We start from the raw sequence: 18,400 nt of genomic DNA on the forward strand, positions 1-18,400 counted from the left end.
GATTCACTACTGGAAGCCGGGGACCTCCAAGCAATTTTTATAATTGAAATTTCAAACATCAAAACAGTAATTCGCAAAAAATACACAAGAAATTTCACACCAAACAAATACTTGAATTACTAAAGATCTAATTATTTTATATTGAAAAAATATCCAAGAATCCAAGATTTTTAACGGGAAGGTTGGAGCTACATCTCAGGTGACCAACTTTTCAATGTTTGGTCTTATTTAGGAAAGCTGAATCTCCAGGTCAGATTCTACATTTCCCAAGCGATTTCTGTTTTTATTTTTTAGGTACGTAAGATCGGAAAAGGCTTTTTCACATAAACTTGGTGGGGAAAGGAAGTAAACCATAAGGGCCTCACACCTCTTCGTAGCATCTCTGTCACATATAATTCATTTATTTAATAGCACCTCTCATACCAGTGTAAGGTGTTGGAGCACATTACTGGGTACTACAAGGTGTAGGATTCACATGTCATCCACACTGGTAGGCATTCTCTGAGAGTGCTTGGTGTGAGGAAGCACAAACTTCGGATTCAGAACATAACACAGTGGTTAGCTTTGACATTAATAATAAGAATATATTTCTACACAAGCAAACCTTTATTAGCAGCATAAGAAAAATGAGAGACTGGGAAAACAAAACATAACTTTCTAATTTGTGCCATGCAGTTTGCATGCAGCTCTTTGATGGCAGTTCATAGCTCACTGTGCTAGATTACAATTGTAACTTATGACCTGCACAGTAATAAAAGAATCTCTGTGACAAAAGTAGTAATCCACTGTGCTAAGCACATAAAATACTGTTCTTTGCATGATATATGTTCTTAGCAGCAGGCATATTAACCATCTGCGCTACCTTAGATGAGTCAAAACTGCCACTAGACCCCCCCCACACACACACACACACACACACACACCACGGGGGCTGCAGGGGCCTTTGTTATGTGGATTTGGTACTTGGAAGGAGTGCCCTGAATGTGCCCCTTCTAAATATCGAATCACAAATGCAAATTGGTAACAAGTTTTCATATCACATTTTGCCTTTTGTGCATTTGAAAAAGCATTTCTGCGGCCACACAGGCCCGATTCTGCAAATGAGGCCTTTTATGCCCACAAAAATGCTTTGTACATCTGACTTTGTGTTTTGTCTAGTGAGTGAAAATGCTTACTTTTGCAGCACTCGAAGAGGCAGATGTACAAACATAAGGAATACCGATTTCTAAATTGCAGTTATCTCTGAATCGCAATTAGGACATCTGTATTCCTATTGTATGAATTGTGTGTATTCCCAAGTAGCGATTCCTGCAGGTAGCAAGTCCACCCTCCTCATGAATAGTAATGGAGGTAGATCACAATTCCCAACCCATTAGGAGTTGCGTCCTTCACAAGGATGGTGGCCTCATTGGGTCAGCAGACCACCACGTCTGTGAGTGCTTTAGATAAAGGATTTTTTCTTATGCAACCCATTTTCCTAAACGGAAAGGAAAATGGAATGCGTTTAAAAAAGAAAATTAAACATTTACATTTCCTTGCACCACAATTTTTTTTTTAACATTCTCAAAGGAGAAGGTGTCTTGAGGGGACCCCTTCCCATTTGCAAATGGGTTGCAACCACTTTTAAACTGGTGGTAAAGTATTACCATTTTACAAACAGAATTTGGACGCCAATAATACATACCATACTGATTCAGGATTTGTAAAGGACCCTCCCTAACACGCCCCTTCCAAATTCTGAATTGCAAATGCAGATTGCAATTCAGTAACAGGTTACAGAATCACATTTTGTACATTTGAAAAAGCATTTTTGCGAATTGGGCACATCTTGCCCTGAATACCTTTTACTCCCAGTTTTCACTAAAATTGCTTTTCTGCATCTGAAGAAATGCTATAAGAGATATTTTGGTGCTGCCCAACCATGCTTTTTTCTACTCTGGTGCATTAATTTGGCATGTCTTTCCTTCATGGGTGTTAGTTGTTCATCCATTGTGGAAAATGTAGCAAGCACGGTGTACACACAGGATTCAATCAATCAAAAAAAAGTATAGAGCGCACTACTCACCCGTGAGGGTCTCAAGGTGCTTGTGGGGGGTGGGGTGAGGGGGGGAGTTACTGTTCGAACAGCCATGTCTTGAGGTTTTTTTCTGAAGAGTAGGAGGTCTTTGGTTTTGCGGAGGGTGGTGGGGAGGGAGTTCCAGGTTATGGGGGCGAGGTAAGAGAAGGCCCTGCCTCCTGTGGTGGTTCGTTGGATGCGGGGAACTGTAGCTAGTGTGAGGTCGGCTGATCGGAGGTTGCGGGTGGGAGTGTGGAAGTTCACTCTTTCGTTGAGGTAGGTCGGGCTGGTGTTGTGGAGGGATTTGTGTGCGTGGATGAGGATCTTAAAAGTGATTCTCTTGTCTATGGGGAGCCAGTGAAGGGATTTGAGGTGTGGTGAGATGTGTTTGTGGAGGGGGAGGCCAAGGACGAGGCGTGCTGCTGTGTTCTGGATTCTCTGGAGTTTGCGTTTGAGTTTGAGTGTGGTGCCGGCATAGAGGGCGTTACCGTAGTCTAGTCTGCTGCTAATGAGTGCATGGGTGACTGTCTTCCTGGTCTCTGTGGGAATCCATTTGAAGAATTTTTTCAGAGTGCGGAGTGTGTGGAAGCAGGAGGAGGTTAGTGCATTGATTTGCTGTGTCATGGAGAGGGAGGGGTCCAGGATGATGCTGAGGTTGCGTGCGTGGTTTGCGGGGGTGGGTGCGGGCCTAGGGTGGTGGGCCACCAGGAATCGTCCCATATGGTTTTGTTGGGGCCGAAGATGATGATCTCAGTTTTGTTGGAGTTAAGCTTGAGGTGGTTAGTTGTCATCCAGTTGGCGGTGTCGAGGAGAGCAGCGTGTAGGTTGGTTTTGGCGGTGGTGGGGTTGCGGTGAGGGAGAGGATGAGTTGGGTGTTGTCTGCGTAGGAGAGGATAGTGATTCCGTGTGGTTGGAGGATGTTGGCTAGGGGGATCATGTAAATGTTGAAGAGTGTGGGGCTGAGGGAGGACCCTTGGGGGACTCCGCAGATGATTTTGGTAGCGGTGGAGTGGAAAGGTGGAAGGCGGACTCTTTGGGTTCGGTCGGTGAGGAAGGAGGTGAGCCAGTCTAAGGCTTTGTGGCGAATTCCTGTGCTGTGGAGGCGTGTGCAGAGTCTGTGGTGACAGACAGTGTCAAAGGCTGCGGAGAGGTCTAGGAGGATGAGTGCGACGGTCTCGCCTTTGTCGACTTTGGTCCTGATGTCGTCAGTGCATGCGATGAGGGCGGTTTCCGTGCTGTGGTTCTTACAGAACCCGGATTGTGAGGGGTCAAGAGTGTTGTTTTCTTTGAGAAAGTTGGATAGGCAGGCGTTGACTAGTTTCTCAGCAATCTTGGCGGGGGAGGGCGATGGGACGATAGTTGGAGAGGACCTCCGGGTCGGCTTTGTTTTTTTTTTTTGGAGAGCAGTGATTTCTGCGTGCTTCCAGGGGCCTGGGTAGGTGGCGGAGTCAAAAGAGGAGTTGATTATGTCGCAGAGTATGGGGGCGATGATTGGGCTTGCTTTGTTGTAGATGCAATGAGGACAGGGGTCGGAGGGGGATCCGGAGTGGATGGAATTCATGTTTTTTTCGGTTTCTTCGTGTGTGGTGGGGGCCCAGGTGGTAAGTGTGGTGGGTAGGTCATGAGTGGGGGTTGAGTTGGGTGAGTGAGGGGTGTGTGTGGTGGGTGTGTGTGGTATGAAGCTGTTGTGGATGTCCAGGATTTTGTGGTGGAAGTGATTGGAGAGGGCGTCACATAGGGGCTGTGTGTGTGTGGGGGGGGGGTCTATGATGCTGGCTTTGGGTTTGGCTAGCTCTTTAATGATGGTGAAGAGTTCTTTGCTGTTTTGGGAGTTTTGTCAAGGCGTGTCTTGTAGTGATCTCTTTTGGTGGTGCATATGAGTTGGTGATGGGTGCGAATGGTAGTTTTGAGGGTGGAGAAGTTGGTTGTAAAGGGTTCTTGTCGCCATATTTTCTCCGCTTGGCGGCATTTGCGCTTGGAGTCTTGGAGTTCGGGGGTGCACCATGGGGCGTTCTTGATGTTGCGGGTTGCGATGTGTTTTCTGAGGGGGGCTAGTGTGTCTGCGCAGGTAGTGATCCATTTAGAGAGGTTGTGTGCTCCTGCGTTGGGGTCGTTTGTGTGGGGGGGAGGTTGTGAGCCAGTTGGGAGTTCAGGCGTTCTGTGGGGATCTTGTCCCACATGCGGTAGGGTGTGGTGTGTTGATGGTGGTGGGGGGTTTGGTGAAGGAGAAGTGGACGCAGTGGTGGTCAGCCCAGTGGAGTTCGGTGGTGTGGGTGGAGGTTATGTTTTGGCTTTAGGTGAAAATTGCGTTGAGCGTGTGTCCTGCTGAGTGGGTGGGTGCGGTGACCTGTTGTTTGAGTCCAAGGTTGGTGAGGTTGTCTATGAGGGAGGTTGAGTTGTGGTCTTGAAGGTTCTCCAAGTGAAAGTTGAAATCACTGAGGAGGATGTAGTCTGTGGAGGTGAGGGCGTGCGAGCTGATGGTGTTGGCGATGGTGTCGCAGAAGGCGGGGCGTGGTCCTGGTGGTCTGTAGATTAGTGTACCTCTGAGGATGGAGTTGTTGTTAATGTGGATTAGGAAGTGCATGTGTTCTGTGCTGTTGATAGTGTCTTGGGAGCTGGTGGTGACTTTGATGGTGTCCCTGTGTAGGATGGCGAAGCCACCACCTAGCCTGTTGAGGCGGTCTTTGCGTTGGAGTTTGTATCCCTTGGGGGTGGCGATGGCTATGTCGGGTTATGAGGAGGGGTTGGTCCAGGTTTCCGTGAGGAAGGCGATGTCAGGTGAGTGTGATGTGATGAGGTCCCAGAGTTCTATGGCATGTTTGTGAGGGGAGCGGGTATTGAGGAGCAGGCAGTTGAGGTGGTTGTGGTGGGTGGTGTTGGTGTGGTGCATGAGGGTGTTGTTGCGGGGTGTGTTCTGGTTGTGGACTGGTGTGCGGTGGGGGTGGGGGCAGAGCAGGTGTGTATTGCGTTGGGGGTGTTATGTTGTTGGGGGGGGTCGCTGTGGTTGGTGTGGTGTGAGGGATGAGGAGCAGGAGAAATGACAGGTGTAGCAGGTGAAGGGGCCTTGAGTGTTTGTTTGCAATTGGCACACTCTGTTTAAGCTAAATGCACAAAGTAGCAAAAAAGGGCTACACCTTATCAATAAGCGCAACAAAAATATTCATGGTCAAAGAACTAAAAGCAGTGAAGTCTACAAACTATGCCAGATCAGAAGCCTACTCAAAATCAAAGACACACAGTAAGTCCAACGCGCACTCAAAATCCAAAGCACACTCAAAATCGAAGGTACACTGAAAATCCAAGGCATATTCAAAATCTAAAGTGCATTCAAAATCTAAAGCACACACAAAATCTAAAGCACACTCAAAATCAAAGGTGCACTCAAAATCCAAAGCATTTTAAAAATCAAAGTCACACAAAAATCCAAAGCAGGATCAAAATCAAATGCACACACAAAATCCAAGGCATATTCAAAATCTAAAGTGCACTCAAAATCAAAGGTAAATTCAAAATCCAAGGCACACTCAAAATCAAAGTCATACTCAAAATCCAAAGCACACTCAAACCCCAAAGCACACTCAAAATCCCCCTCCAAATCAAAGGCACGCTCAAAACCCAAATGGTACTCAAAATCAAAGACACACTCAAAATACAAAGCGCACTCAAAGTTGCACTCAAAATCCGAAGTGCACTCAAAATCTGAGGCACACTCAAAATCAAAGGCGCGCACAAAATCAAAGGTACACTCAAAATATAAAGCACACTCAAAATCCAATGTACGGCACACTCAAAATCAAAGGTACACTCAAAACCAAAGGTACATTCAATATCCAAAGCACTCTCAAAATCCAAAGCTCACTCAAAATCCAAAGTGCACTCAAAATCCAAAACACACTCAAAATCAAAGGCACACTCATAATATAAAGCACAGTCAGAATATAAAGCACAGCACACTCAAAAACAAAGGTTCATTCAATATCCACAGCACGCTCAAAATCCAAAGCACGCTCAAAATCCAAAGCACACTCAAAATCTAAAGCACACTCTAAATCAAAAGCATGCTTAAAATCAAAGGCGCACTCAAAATCAAAGATGCACTTAAACAAAATCAACGGCACACATACATTAATTTGGCTAGAATTCTATTTTGTTCAAATATAATGATTTTTAAGAGGACTTAGTGAAAAAAACTAACGAGGGAAGTGGGGTTTGTTTGGAAAAATCTAATCAGTTATGGCTTAGTTTTACGCTTATGTGAGTGGTTTATCATTGAGTGAAAATTAGGGTTAGTGTTGTGAGTAGGAAAAAGGTCAGATTAGATGTAGTTAGGATTATGGCGAGTGATAGGATTCTCGTTACAGTTAGAGTTGAGTGTAGAGGAAGTAACTTAAAATTTAAATTAAACGTATGAAAAAAATGAATTCATGGCCGTTTGAAAAAATGGACTTGATCGAACCATATGCAAACCAACATTTTCAATCTTACTAAATGATTGGTCTCTTAATCGCCATGCTGTTCGCAAAGAATCAATGTTCAGTACTCAGCACTATTGTACCATGGTTTCGCGGTTGAAATATCGGCCTACAGCTGTAGCGAGACCCTAATCTCGCCATGGCACAGTTAATGAAAGGCAGTCTACACTTAACCTGAGCATATTTCGGCATCTATGTATGGTCACCGTACAGCTGTAAGCGGATATATTCAGGTCTATATTGTGATATACAAGAGATTAAGAAACTGCATAAAATACCAGTCCCTGACAGGGGACACTGGTGGCTCACTGGTTATGTAGCAGAATTAACTACCTGTGTGATCCTGAAATATGGTGCCCCGAGTTCTTCCACCACGTTCAGGTGAGTTCAGCTTTAGTAGGTCAGATGCACTTGCGTCTTGGGCCAACCACGTCACGTCCCAGAGGCCGCAGGGGTTGGCACTAGCATCTGCACCAGATTTCCCCTACAGGCTGCAGATGAATCCCCTGCTGGGGGAGGGTTGTGGCACTATGTCACGTGGTTTAGGGAAGTCCTTGCCTCATCATGAAATCACCTAGTGCTAGATTTTGCCTCATCATGAAATCACCTAGTGCTAGACATCTGGAGACATTTGGGAGGCAAACACAGCATTCGCTGGGTGGGTTAGGGGCGAGAGAGCGGGTCCCACCTCCTGGGAAGGTAGGCATCTCACTGACTGATTTGTTCCATTGAATAATCCAGTGAACAGCAGTAACATATCAACAAGAAACACTGTACACAGCAACACAAATGGTAATTGGGCCTGTGTCCGTGTGGGTGGTATCAGACAGATGGTGGATGGGACTGATGGTAAGTAGACACAGTACCATACTGACCTAACGCTTCCCTTAGGGTCGTTCCCAGTGCCAGCAATCATCACTCATCAGGAAAAAGGCGAGCCTTGATAGTGATCCTGATTAGACTTCTTAACTTAAAGGAGTCCTCCAACGTCACAAAACACTACAGTTCTCTTTTACCCCGCGTATCAACAGTAATGTGGATTCATAACTTCCCTTTGTTTGATAAAGTGTGGCTGACCTACAGAATGACGCCTTTAAATTAGGCACCCTCATTTGAAGGGTTTTGCTTTCATTTTCTGGGGTAAATAAAGACAAAACTTCAGTTGTGATGCCCTCCTTACCGGCTGCCCCAAGAGGTTAATGTATTTCAGAGGTTGTTTCTGGGAATGTCCACTGCTTCATTACTGACCTTCTAATTTTCAGGAATCTGGGACTGAATCCACCACACCTACGTCAATGGGTGTGCCAGCTGTAGGAGCATTGGTTGAGCCTCTAATGTCACCCACTTAATTCTTTGTATTTCCCATCCTTGTAGGCATCCCAGGATCCACATTCGGACTGACCTGGTGGACGCCCACCTGTACTGCCTTAAGAAATACGTGGTGGACTTCCTGGTGGAGAACGGGTGAGTTGGAGAACAGGCTGGAGGTCAAGGAATGGCACTAGCTCTGTGCCTCCTAGTGGGACGGGCTTCCTACACTGGTTACATTTTGATGGTGCATGTATATTTACACCACCTGTTTGAAGGTGCTATAAAAACTGTAGATGATGACTAAGAATTGTATAGTAAAGCAACCCAAACTTGGTGTCTCCTCGACACTTAGATCTCCTCTCCCTCCTCAGTATCACTATCTATAAAAGAAAGGATAAATGGGGAATTAAATAATTAATCTCAGCGACTGATGTTAATTCTAGGAATCATTCCAGTCCTTCGTTTTTAGGTTGTCTGTGCAATTACAGAAGGAGACTTACCACATGCGCATTAGTCTTGGCTCCACCCCCCCCAAACTGGATACTTCAGCCCAAACAGCATTTCATGACCCATTTGATCTTCTAAAAGGTCAGTGGAAAAGAGTTACCTTCCCAAAGCTACAGCATTGACCATCCTCATAAATTGATTTGTATTAAGGTACTTGTATAACTCTTACTACCCTTGTGTAGGGTGCTGAATCGATTATCAGCAAGTGTAGCAAGCTACACTTCCTGGGTTTGTGGTAGTAAGTGTTCGTTTTCTCTTCAAGCTTATTTGGTAAGTGTTTCCATGTTGTGCGTGGTCATCGCCGAGGTGCGGTTATCCGTGTAAAGGGACGCAGCGCTTCGCGTTGTGATGGATGGGAAAGTGTCAGAGACAAATAAGCTTTTTAGTAATTTGTGGTATGCTGGGAGTTCTGCAGATCCCTTTATTGTTTGTAGTTTTCTTTTAAGTTCTTAATCCGATTTTCTATGCTGATTATGTCCAGAGGTTGGGCACCCTTAGATCTTATGGATCCTGAAGAGGTAGTAGGTTTAGGGAAAGAGCGAAGGGGAAACAGAACTGGTTGGATAAAATACATTACATTCCTACTTTATAAAATTGCCATTGCAAAGTCATGTTAGAAGAATTTAGCTGATGCACCATGTTATAAACATCAGTTTTATCAATATAGCAATAAGCAGTTCAGGATATGTGTAGGAAAGTACCATCTTGCCTGGCATGTTACCCCCATTTTTCACTGTATATATGTTGTTTTAGTTGTATGTGTCACTGGGACCCTGGTAACCCAGGGCCCCAGTGCTCATAAGTGTGCCTGAATGTGTTACCTGTGTAGTGACTAACTGTCTCACTGAGGCTCTGCTAACCAGAACCTCAGTGGTTATGCTCTCTCATTTCTATCCAAATTGTCACTAACAGGCTAGTGACCATTTTTACCAATTTACATTGGCTTACTGGAACACCCTTATAATTCCCTAGTATATGGTACTGAGGTACCCAGGGTATTGGGGTTCCAGGAGATCCCTATGGGCTGCAGCATTTCTTTTGCCACCCATAGGGAGCTCTGACAATTCTTTCACAGGCCTGCCACTGCAGCCTGAGTGAAATAACGTCCACGTTATTTCACAGCCATTTTACACTGCACTTAAGTAACTTATAAGTCACCTATATGTCTAACCTTTACCTGGTAAAGGTTAGGTGCAAAGTTACTTAGTGTGAAGGCACCCTGGCACTAGCCAAGGTGCCCCCACATTGTTCAGAGCCAATTCCCTGAACTTTGTGAGTGCGGGGACACAATTACACGCGTGCACTACATATAGGTCACTACCTATATGTAGCTTCACAATGGTAACTCCGAATATGGCCATGTAACATGTCTATGGTCATGGAATTGCCCCCTCTATGCCATCCTGGCATAGTTGGCACAATCCCATGATCCCAGTGGTCTGTAGCACAGACCCTGGTACTGCCAAACTGCTCTTCCTGGGGTTTCACTGCAGCTGCTGCTGCTGCCAACCCCTCAGACAGGCATCTGCCCTCCTGGGGTCCAGCCAGGCCTGGCCCAGGATGGCAGAACAAAGGACTTCCTCTGAGAGAGGGTGTTACACCCTCTCCCTTTGGAAAATGGTGTGAAGGCAGGGGAGGAGTAGCCTCCCCCAGCCTCTGGAAATGCTTTGTTGGGCACAGAGGTGCCCAATTCTGCATAAGCCAGTCTACACCGGTTCAGGGACCCCTTAGCCCCTGCTCTGGCGCGAAACTGGACAAAGGAAAGGGGAGTGACCACTCCCCTGACCTGCACCTCCCCTGGGAGGTGTCCAGAGCTCCTCCAGTGTGCTCCAGACCTCTGCCATCTTGGAAACAGAGGTGCTGCTGGCACACTGGACTGCTCTGAGTGGCCAGTGCCACCAGGTGACGTCAGAGACTCCTTGTGATAGGCTCCTTCAGGTGTTGCTAGCCTATCCTCTCTCCTAGGTAGCCAAACCCTCTTTTCTGGCTATTTAGGGTCTCTGTCTCTGGGGAAACTTTAGATAACGAATGCAAGAGCTCATCCGAGTTCCTCTGCATCTCTCTCTTCACCTTCTGCCAAGGAATCGACTGCTGACCGCGCTGGAAGCCTGCAAACCTGCAACATAGTAGCAAAGACGACTACTGCAACTCTGTAACGCTGATCCTGCCGCCTTCTCAACTGTTTTCCTGCTTGTGCATGCTGTGGGGGTAGTCTGCCTCCTCTCTGCACCAGAAGCTCCGAAGAAATCTCCTGTGGGTCGACGGAATCTTCCCCCTGCAACCGCAGGCACCAAAAAGCTGCATTACCGGCCCCTTGGGTCTCCTCTCAGCACGACGAGCGAGGTCCCTCGAATCCAGCGACTCTGTCCAAGTGACCCCCACAGTCCAGTGACTCTTCAGTCCAAGTTTGGTGGAGGCAAGTCCTTGCCTCACCTCGCTGGGCTGCATTGCTGGGAACCGCGACTTTTGCAGCTACTCCGGCCCCTGTGCACTTCCGGCGGAAATCCTTTGTGCACAGCCAAGCCTGGGTCCACGGCACTCTAACCTGCATTGCACGACTTTCTAAGTTGGTCTCCGGCGACGTGGGACTCCTTTGTGCGACTTCGGGTGAGCACCGTTTCACGCATCCTCGTAGTGCCTGTTTCTGGCACTTCTCCGGGTGCTACTTGCTGCTGAGAGGGCTCCTTGTCTTGCTCGACGTCCCCTCTCTCTCCTGGTCCAATTTGCGACCTCCTGGTCCCTCCAGGGCCACAGCAGCGTCCAAAAACGCTAACCGCACGATTTGCAGCTAGCAAGGCTTGTTGGCGTTCTTTCGGCGGGAAAACACTTCTGCACGACTCTCCACGGCGAGAGGGATCCGTCCACCAAAGGGGAAGTCTCTAGCCCTTTTCGTTCCTGCAGAAACCTCAGCTTCTTCTGTCCAGTAGAAGCTTCTTTGCACCCGCAGCTGGCATTTCCTGGGCATTTGCCCATCTCCGACTTGCTTGTGACTTTTGGACTTGGTCCCCTTGTTCCACAGGTACCCTAGATTGGAAATCCACAGTTGTTGCATTGTTGGTTTGTGTCTTTCCTGCATTATTCCTCTAACACGACTTCTTTGTCCTTAGGGGAACTTTAGTGCACTTTGCACTCACTTTTCAGGGTCTTGGGGAGGGTTATTTTTCTAACTCTCACTATTTTCTAATAGTCCCAGCGACCCTCTACAAGGTCACATAGGTTTGGGGTCCATTCGTGGTTCGCATTCCACTTTTGGAGTATATGGTTTGTGTTGCCCCTATCCCTATGTTTCCCCATTGCATCCTATTGTAACTATACATTGTTTGCACTGTTTTCTAAGACTATACTGCATATTTTTGCTATGGTGTATATATATCTTGTGTATATTTCCTATCCTCTCACTGAGGGTACACTCTAAGATACTTTGGCATATTGTCATAAAAATAAAGTACCTTTATTTTTAGTATAACTGTGTATTGTGTTTTCTTATGATATTGTGCATATGACACTAAGTGGTACTGTAGTAGCTTCACACGTCTCCTAGTTCAGCCTAAGCTGCTCTGCTAAGCTACCATTATCTATCAGCCTAAGCTGCTAGACACCCTATACACTAATAAGGGATAACTGGGCCTGGTGCAAGGTGCAAGTACCCCTTGGTACTCACTACAAGCCAGTCCAGCCTCCTACAATATGTGACTATTTTGGGCCTGCATTGTGGACTGTGTTACAGTCCTCCAGTGACCAACACTGTGAGGAAGATCTATTTGTTCCTCACGGATGTAAAAGATTTGTTTATTTGTTGATCAGTCGTTCAGTAGAGCGCATCTTGTCACCTGTGAGGGTATCCTGACGCTGGTGCTGTTGAGAGGGGTGGAAGCCCTTCTCAGGAAACAACCACAGTTCTTGTCAGGGTCAACCAAGAGAGTCACTAAATTAACCTGTGCTTAACCCTCTGGTAGCTTGGCACAAAAGCAGCAAGGCTTAACTTAAAGGCGATGTGTAAAGTATTTATGCAGCACACAAACAGCAGTAAAGTGAAAACACAACCAAAATCCCAAACAAATTTGGAAAAATAGAGAAAACTTAACAAATAAAATGATACCAGAAGGACAAAAATACAATCAGGAGAACCAGAGGTATCACCTTTTAAAGTGTTTAGTGAAGATAGCAGAAAGCTCCGCTCACAGTCATCTGGTCGCACTAGACCAGGGGAAAGTCACAAATTCAGGCCAACTGTAATGGAACGTGGTTCAGATACAGGGTCCAGGATAGTCCAGCAGAAGTCGCAAGTCTGGTGCGAAGCGCTCCATATGCATTGGAGGAGGCCTCCAGAAGGAGGCTTTGGGCGCGAAGAGCAGGTCCATCATTGCGGATGGTCATTGCTGCAGCGTGAAGATCTGGTCATCGCTGGGCCTTCGTGTTGGTGGTTGTTGCAGACTGTTGTTGCTGTAGTGCCAAGTGAAGGTCTTGTGTTGCAGGTTTTTACGGACTGTTGCTGTCAGCTTGAAGATCAGGTCTTAACTTAGTTTTGTGTCTGCGGTCATCGCGAGCGGCAGAGTTTTGGGTCAAACAAGCCAGTTTGTGGTTGTGAGAAGCCCAAGCCTCAGGATTTTCACCTTTTTTTATTGGAGGAGCTTCCACTGAGGTCAGCCAAGGGTCCAGGACCTGGAAGGCACCTCTACTTATTATTTATACCTTGTGCCAGTCTTTGTGTCGGGGGACTCCCTGTCCTGCCACTAACACTGGTTCTGGAAAGTTCTTCCCCTTTCTGTAGTCAAGGCTCTAAACTGTTTGGGTGGCAAAAGGCAGGGCAGGCCTAGTGTACACTTCATTTGTGTGTGCTGTAGGCAAGTCCTTTGAAGTGTAAATGCGGCTGGGTCCAGTCCCTTCCAGACATCTTGTCAGGATGACTCATCCGGTACACACCTAAGCCCCTTTTGTCTCACTGTCTGCAAGTATCTCACAAACCCCAACAGCACAGCCATTCACAGTCGTATGACCCAGGACACTGGCGGAAGGCACGTATGGGACAAGAAAATGCTAACTTTCTAAAAGTGACATTTTCAGAATTGTGACTTAAAATCCAACTTCACCATTACAATGGATTTTAAATTACAGTTCATTTGTATGTAAGCAGCATATCTCTATCTGGTTCCAGTCTATAGTTATTAATCAACCATGAGGTAACCCTGTGTCCCCCAGAACCTGGGTATGTAACAGTATATAAGAACAATAGGTTCTGCGGGGGAGAAAAAAGAATAAATTTTATATGTTCATTTTTTTTCATTAACACTGGAAGAAATATATCTCTCTCTCAATTCCTTTACACAACTCAATAACTACAAACACATGGGTCTGGTTTCACGTTTCTTTTGGATAATCAATCTTGGTTTCACATTTCTTTCATATATTCAATCTTGTTATATCAGAATAACAATAAACAAAGAAGGACTGGGAAAGGACAACCGAATCGTCAACTGGTGAATCTCTACCCACTCACTATCACTTCAGGACTTCGGGGATTGTCTAGAGAAGACGAGCATTTTAAAAAATATATATATATGATTCTGTTATAACAACCTTGAGAATTCATTCTGTTTTTACCATTATTCATTTAGTCACGTTGTTCATGTCTCAGAAGCAGCCCTTTTTTGTTTGTTTCATGTAATTTTGATATAATAAGACTGAATATTTAAAAGAACCGTGAAACCAGATCTGTGTGTTTGTGGTTATTTCTTTTCCTGTTTTCTTCCTCAGGCATTCATTCTTTCACTGTTTTTTTTCTTCCCTTTATACTTTCTTTGTCCTTTTTGTTTGCTCTTTCCTTTGACTCAGTATGCATGTATGTGTATTTTTAGATCTTTCTTCCTTCCTTTCTCTGGTGTTTTTCTTATCTTTATCTGTCAATTCACGTTTTACTATAAATCCCTCTTTTCCCCGTCTCTATGTGGAAGCCACAAGTTACTTGTCTGGACCCAAAGTATCAAAGTGGTTTTCCATTCTGTGTCTGTGGAAAATGTGTCAGTACATACAAGCCCTGGTTCTTTTGCTGCTTGTTTCTCTCACCATCTCTTTTTTTCTGTAATGTAAATTTTTCTCTTTCTTTTCACACTTCTTTCATTATTTTTCCTTTTTATATTTTGTTCGCTGTCTTCCTTCCCTTTTTTATTTTGTGTCTCATGTTTGCTCTATTTCTTCTTGTGGTTGTATTTTCATTTTCTCATTCTTCCTTCCCCTTCTTTCTTTTATTTCTTTGCAACCCCTTCTCTTTCTTCCTTTTGTCTTTTTCTGCCCAATCCGCTTTCTCACCGGAGGCCTAGTTATCAATGGAGCAACCAGGTGCAGTGGCACTGGGGCCCATAGACGTCTGGACCTCACTCACCTCTAATTACTGCTGTATTTTCCTACCGAAATTGAGGTCAGCGATTTTCCTTTCTTACTCTAGAGCCCATGACACTGTTACTACGCCACTTGTCCTCTCCATCTTTACATCTGACTCCATCTTTCCTTTCCCCCTCCAATCCGTCCCAAATTATATTTTTGTTATGACGTTTTGAGCATTACACTCTAAGGCCAAAAGTCTATTTCTGATAAAGGTTTATACGATAATTGTATATGTTTTAAGATAGAGGAAGAAGGTAAATGGAAGGGTTTTAGTTAAATGCTGGGCCACTAGAATTATATGAGAGGAAAAGACGAAATTATGAGGCAGGGTTGACCAATTTATGTGGCAGAAAAGTCTAGTTATGAATTTACAATGCCAATAGCTCTAACTCAAGAAAATGCAAGACCTATTGCATTGCAAATGCTTGTCTGTAATGTTATATATATTACTTGTATAGCGCTTACTACGCCTGATGATGCGTCAAAGAGCCTTATGGTGAGTAGTACTCTACTCACAGCCGACCTAGTTAGTTGTCAGTCATTTGGTTATTGGAGTTAGTTTGGGGGCTTGTTTCATTTGATGTGATTATTAGAGGGGGTACATGAGGCACAATTACTAGCTGGAATTAATATTTCTATGGTTTCAAAGGAGCTTTAAGGCAGATAGTTATGAGATTTTTAGAGTAATTTGAACACAGATGAGGAAGACAGAAGGTAAGTAGAAAGAAGCAGAGGTGGGTTTAAAAAAAATAAGTGGAAGGTCAGTTTTTCATGCAGGTGTGTAGCGATAGGCTTGTAAGGAGAGAATGGAATGTGAATGGAATGTGCATTCTAGGTTGGCATTTGGAAGGTTGGGACAGAAGGTTGGAGACTGGGGAGTGAAGAGGAAGCTGGGAGTTATTGTTGCAGTACAAGAAGACATGTTACTGGAATAAAATACTTCCTAACCTCTACTGGCCTGCGCATTTACTACATAATTGGCGACGATGGACTCTCCGCAGGGGGATAGAGAAGATTTTAATAACTCCCAAATCCTGGATGAGTCAGTAAACAGTAAGAAGAAGGAAGGGAAAAAAAAGGAGAAATGAAAGAAGGAAAACAAAGAAACCTGGTAACCGTGAGTTAGTTGAAATCTGTGTATTACTGGATTGAACGGGCACTAATGAGCAACTAAGATCTTTTCTGGGCTTGGCAGAGTACTGATCAAAATTTGTACATAATTTTACAGATGTTGTTGCGCCAATGAGAGTATTGTTAAAATAAAAGGGGCAGTGTTTGAATGGAAAGCTGAATGTGAAATGGCGTTTACTAAAATTAAGAGTTCTATTGCCAGTGCTCCCACATTGGGACATTTCGATGTTAATAGGAAAACAATTGTAATGACTGATGCTGATGCTGATGCTAGTAGTGTGGGGCTGGGTGCGGTTCTCATACAGATGGTGGATAATGAGGAGAGAATCATTGGGTTTGCATCCCGACGATTGCAAGGAGCGGGAGCGATCATACTCAGCCATTGAGAAAGAAGCATTGGCTTGTTGTTGGGGTATTAATCACTATAAGTATTATTTGTGGGGATTGCCTCTTGTGCTTCGTATGGACCATAAACCGTTACTGCAGGTTTTCAATTGTGGTCGGGGTTTAGAGGGGAGTATGACACTTCGTATTTCCAGAGGGTTGATTACTGTCATGGACTTCAATTTTGTTGTAGAATTTGTAAGAGGTAAGAGGAATATAGTGGCTGATAGTCTGTCAAGCATGCCCACTGATGAATATCCGGAGGAGATCTCACTGATGTGTGAGACGGAATTGCAGACGTTCTCAATAGACGGGGAACTGCCTTTAGGACAGGAGGAATGGGAGGATGCTATAGTGGCGAATAAGGAGTACGTAAGTAGTTTGGGTCAAGAAAGAGGTGACTTACATGAAAGTTTGAAACAGTATTTAGAAGTAAAGGATGAGTTGAGTATTCAAGGGGTGAAGGTGTTAAGACGTGAGAATGTTGTTCCTCCTAAGAAGTTGAGAATGAGGTTGATCAGGATTGTGCATGAAGGGCACCTAGGGAGAAGTTTGACTAAGAGGAGATTGCGTCAGTTTTATTGATGGCCAGGGATGGATAAGGATGTGGAGCAGATTGTGAATGAATGTTTGGCATGTGGAAATAGTGACAAAGCTAAAATTGTCAGACAACCACCTTTGGGGTGCGTACAATTTCCAGCTGGACCATGGGAGAAGTTAGCTTTAGACTTTATAGGTCCAGTAGATAAACTAGGTAGGAGGAATCGTTTTCTCGTAGTCCTTGTGGATTATCATAGTAAATGGTTTGTGATTAAGACTGTGGAGCAGATCACAACTAGCAATGTCATAGAGTTTCTTAGAGAAGTATTTTTGGAGGAGGGTGTACCAAAAATCCTGGTCACCGATAATTGTGTGCAGCTAGTGTCTGTAACTATGATGGATTTTCTTACTGGATTGGAAATTAAACATGAGAGTGGCATTATTTCATCTGCAAGCGAACGGTTTAATGGTAATGGTGAATCGAATTATTATGGAGAACATTCAACTTTCTTTAGCCAGTGGGTTAAATTGGAGGGAAGAGTTGAACAGGATGTTGTGGGCACATAGGGTAACACCTCATTCAGTGACAGGGGTGTCACCATTTATTGCTCTTAAGGGAAGAGAACAGGCGACAAAAGAATCCCCTTGGTGGTTGCATGAGAAGAAACAGGTGTGGGTAGGTCGTGAAAGAATGAAATTTTTTGGGTTTCCAGGAATGAAACAAGTTGAGTTATGATACCAGGAAGAGAGTGAAGAACATTGGTGTGAAAGTAGGTGATTGGGTGGCAGTGAAAAAATTTGGTATAGTAAAGAAAGGTGAGAGCAGGTTTTCTAAACCACAGAAAGTAGTAAAAGTGTTGAATTCGGTGGTCGAGTTGGATGATGGGAAAGAATGGAGTGTGGGAAATTTGTGCAAGATTAAGGCGATGAAGGAGTCTGTGTAATGCGGTAATCTTTAGCTTTATTGAGGAAATTGCATATTGTATATAGTTTATAGTCTTGGGCTTATGTGTGTTTTACTGTTTATTAGAATATGTAAGGGGAAAGATGTGTAGAGATATGCTTGTAAGGAGAGAATGGAATGTGAATGGAATGTGCATTCTTGGTTGGCATTTGGAAGGTTGAGACAGAAGGTTGGAGACTGGGGAGTGAAGAGGAAGCTGGGAGTTATTGCTGCTGTACAAGAAGACATGCTACTGGAATAAAAAACTTCCTAACCTCTACTGGCCTGCACATTTACTACAAGGAGTTTAAGGGACACAACAGGTTGAGATTTTGTGCGTGCAATTTGTGGATGTAAACCTGTTGAAACACTTTCATTTAAAGATACTTCTCACAGTAGAAACATGAAGCACAGTGTGACAAATAAGAGCATCTTTTTATATACCCAGTACACCATATTAAATACTATACTATAAAAGTATTGGAGTTCATGCAATTTATATGCGCCATAAACAATATAGTATAAAAAATGTTTGTAAACATCCATCAACTTGCACACATAACAAGGCAATTAATATAGACACATTGCAGTAACCATTAGTATATTCAGTGCCAGGTGTGTCACTCATTCAGTGGCTGGTTTGGAAGGCGCGTGAACCTGAAGAGCACCGCAGCA

At 44.5% G+C, this 18,400-nt stretch overlaps 1 protein-coding gene across 2 annotated transcripts in view; it reads left to right on the forward strand.

Moving 5' to 3' along the window:
- Nucleotides 1-18,400, forward strand: part of EIF2B3 (eukaryotic translation initiation factor 2B subunit gamma) — a 295,364-nt gene that overhangs the window by 147,563 nt on the left and 129,401 nt on the right. For both annotated transcript variants that reach the window (XM_069232821.1, XM_069232822.1), the window contains exon 6: nucleotides 7,903-7,992. In XM_069232821.1, the coding sequence (XP_069088922.1) occupies nucleotides 7,903-7,992 (90 nt within the window). The remainder of the gene's footprint in view (nucleotides 1-7,902; nucleotides 7,993-18,400) is intronic.

The sequence above is a fragment of the Pleurodeles waltl genome, chromosome 4_2 (genome assembly GCF_031143425.1).
Source record: "Pleurodeles waltl isolate 20211129_DDA chromosome 4_2, aPleWal1.hap1.20221129, whole genome shotgun sequence".
Lineage (NCBI taxonomy): Eukaryota > Metazoa > Chordata > Amphibia > Caudata > Salamandridae > Pleurodeles > Pleurodeles waltl.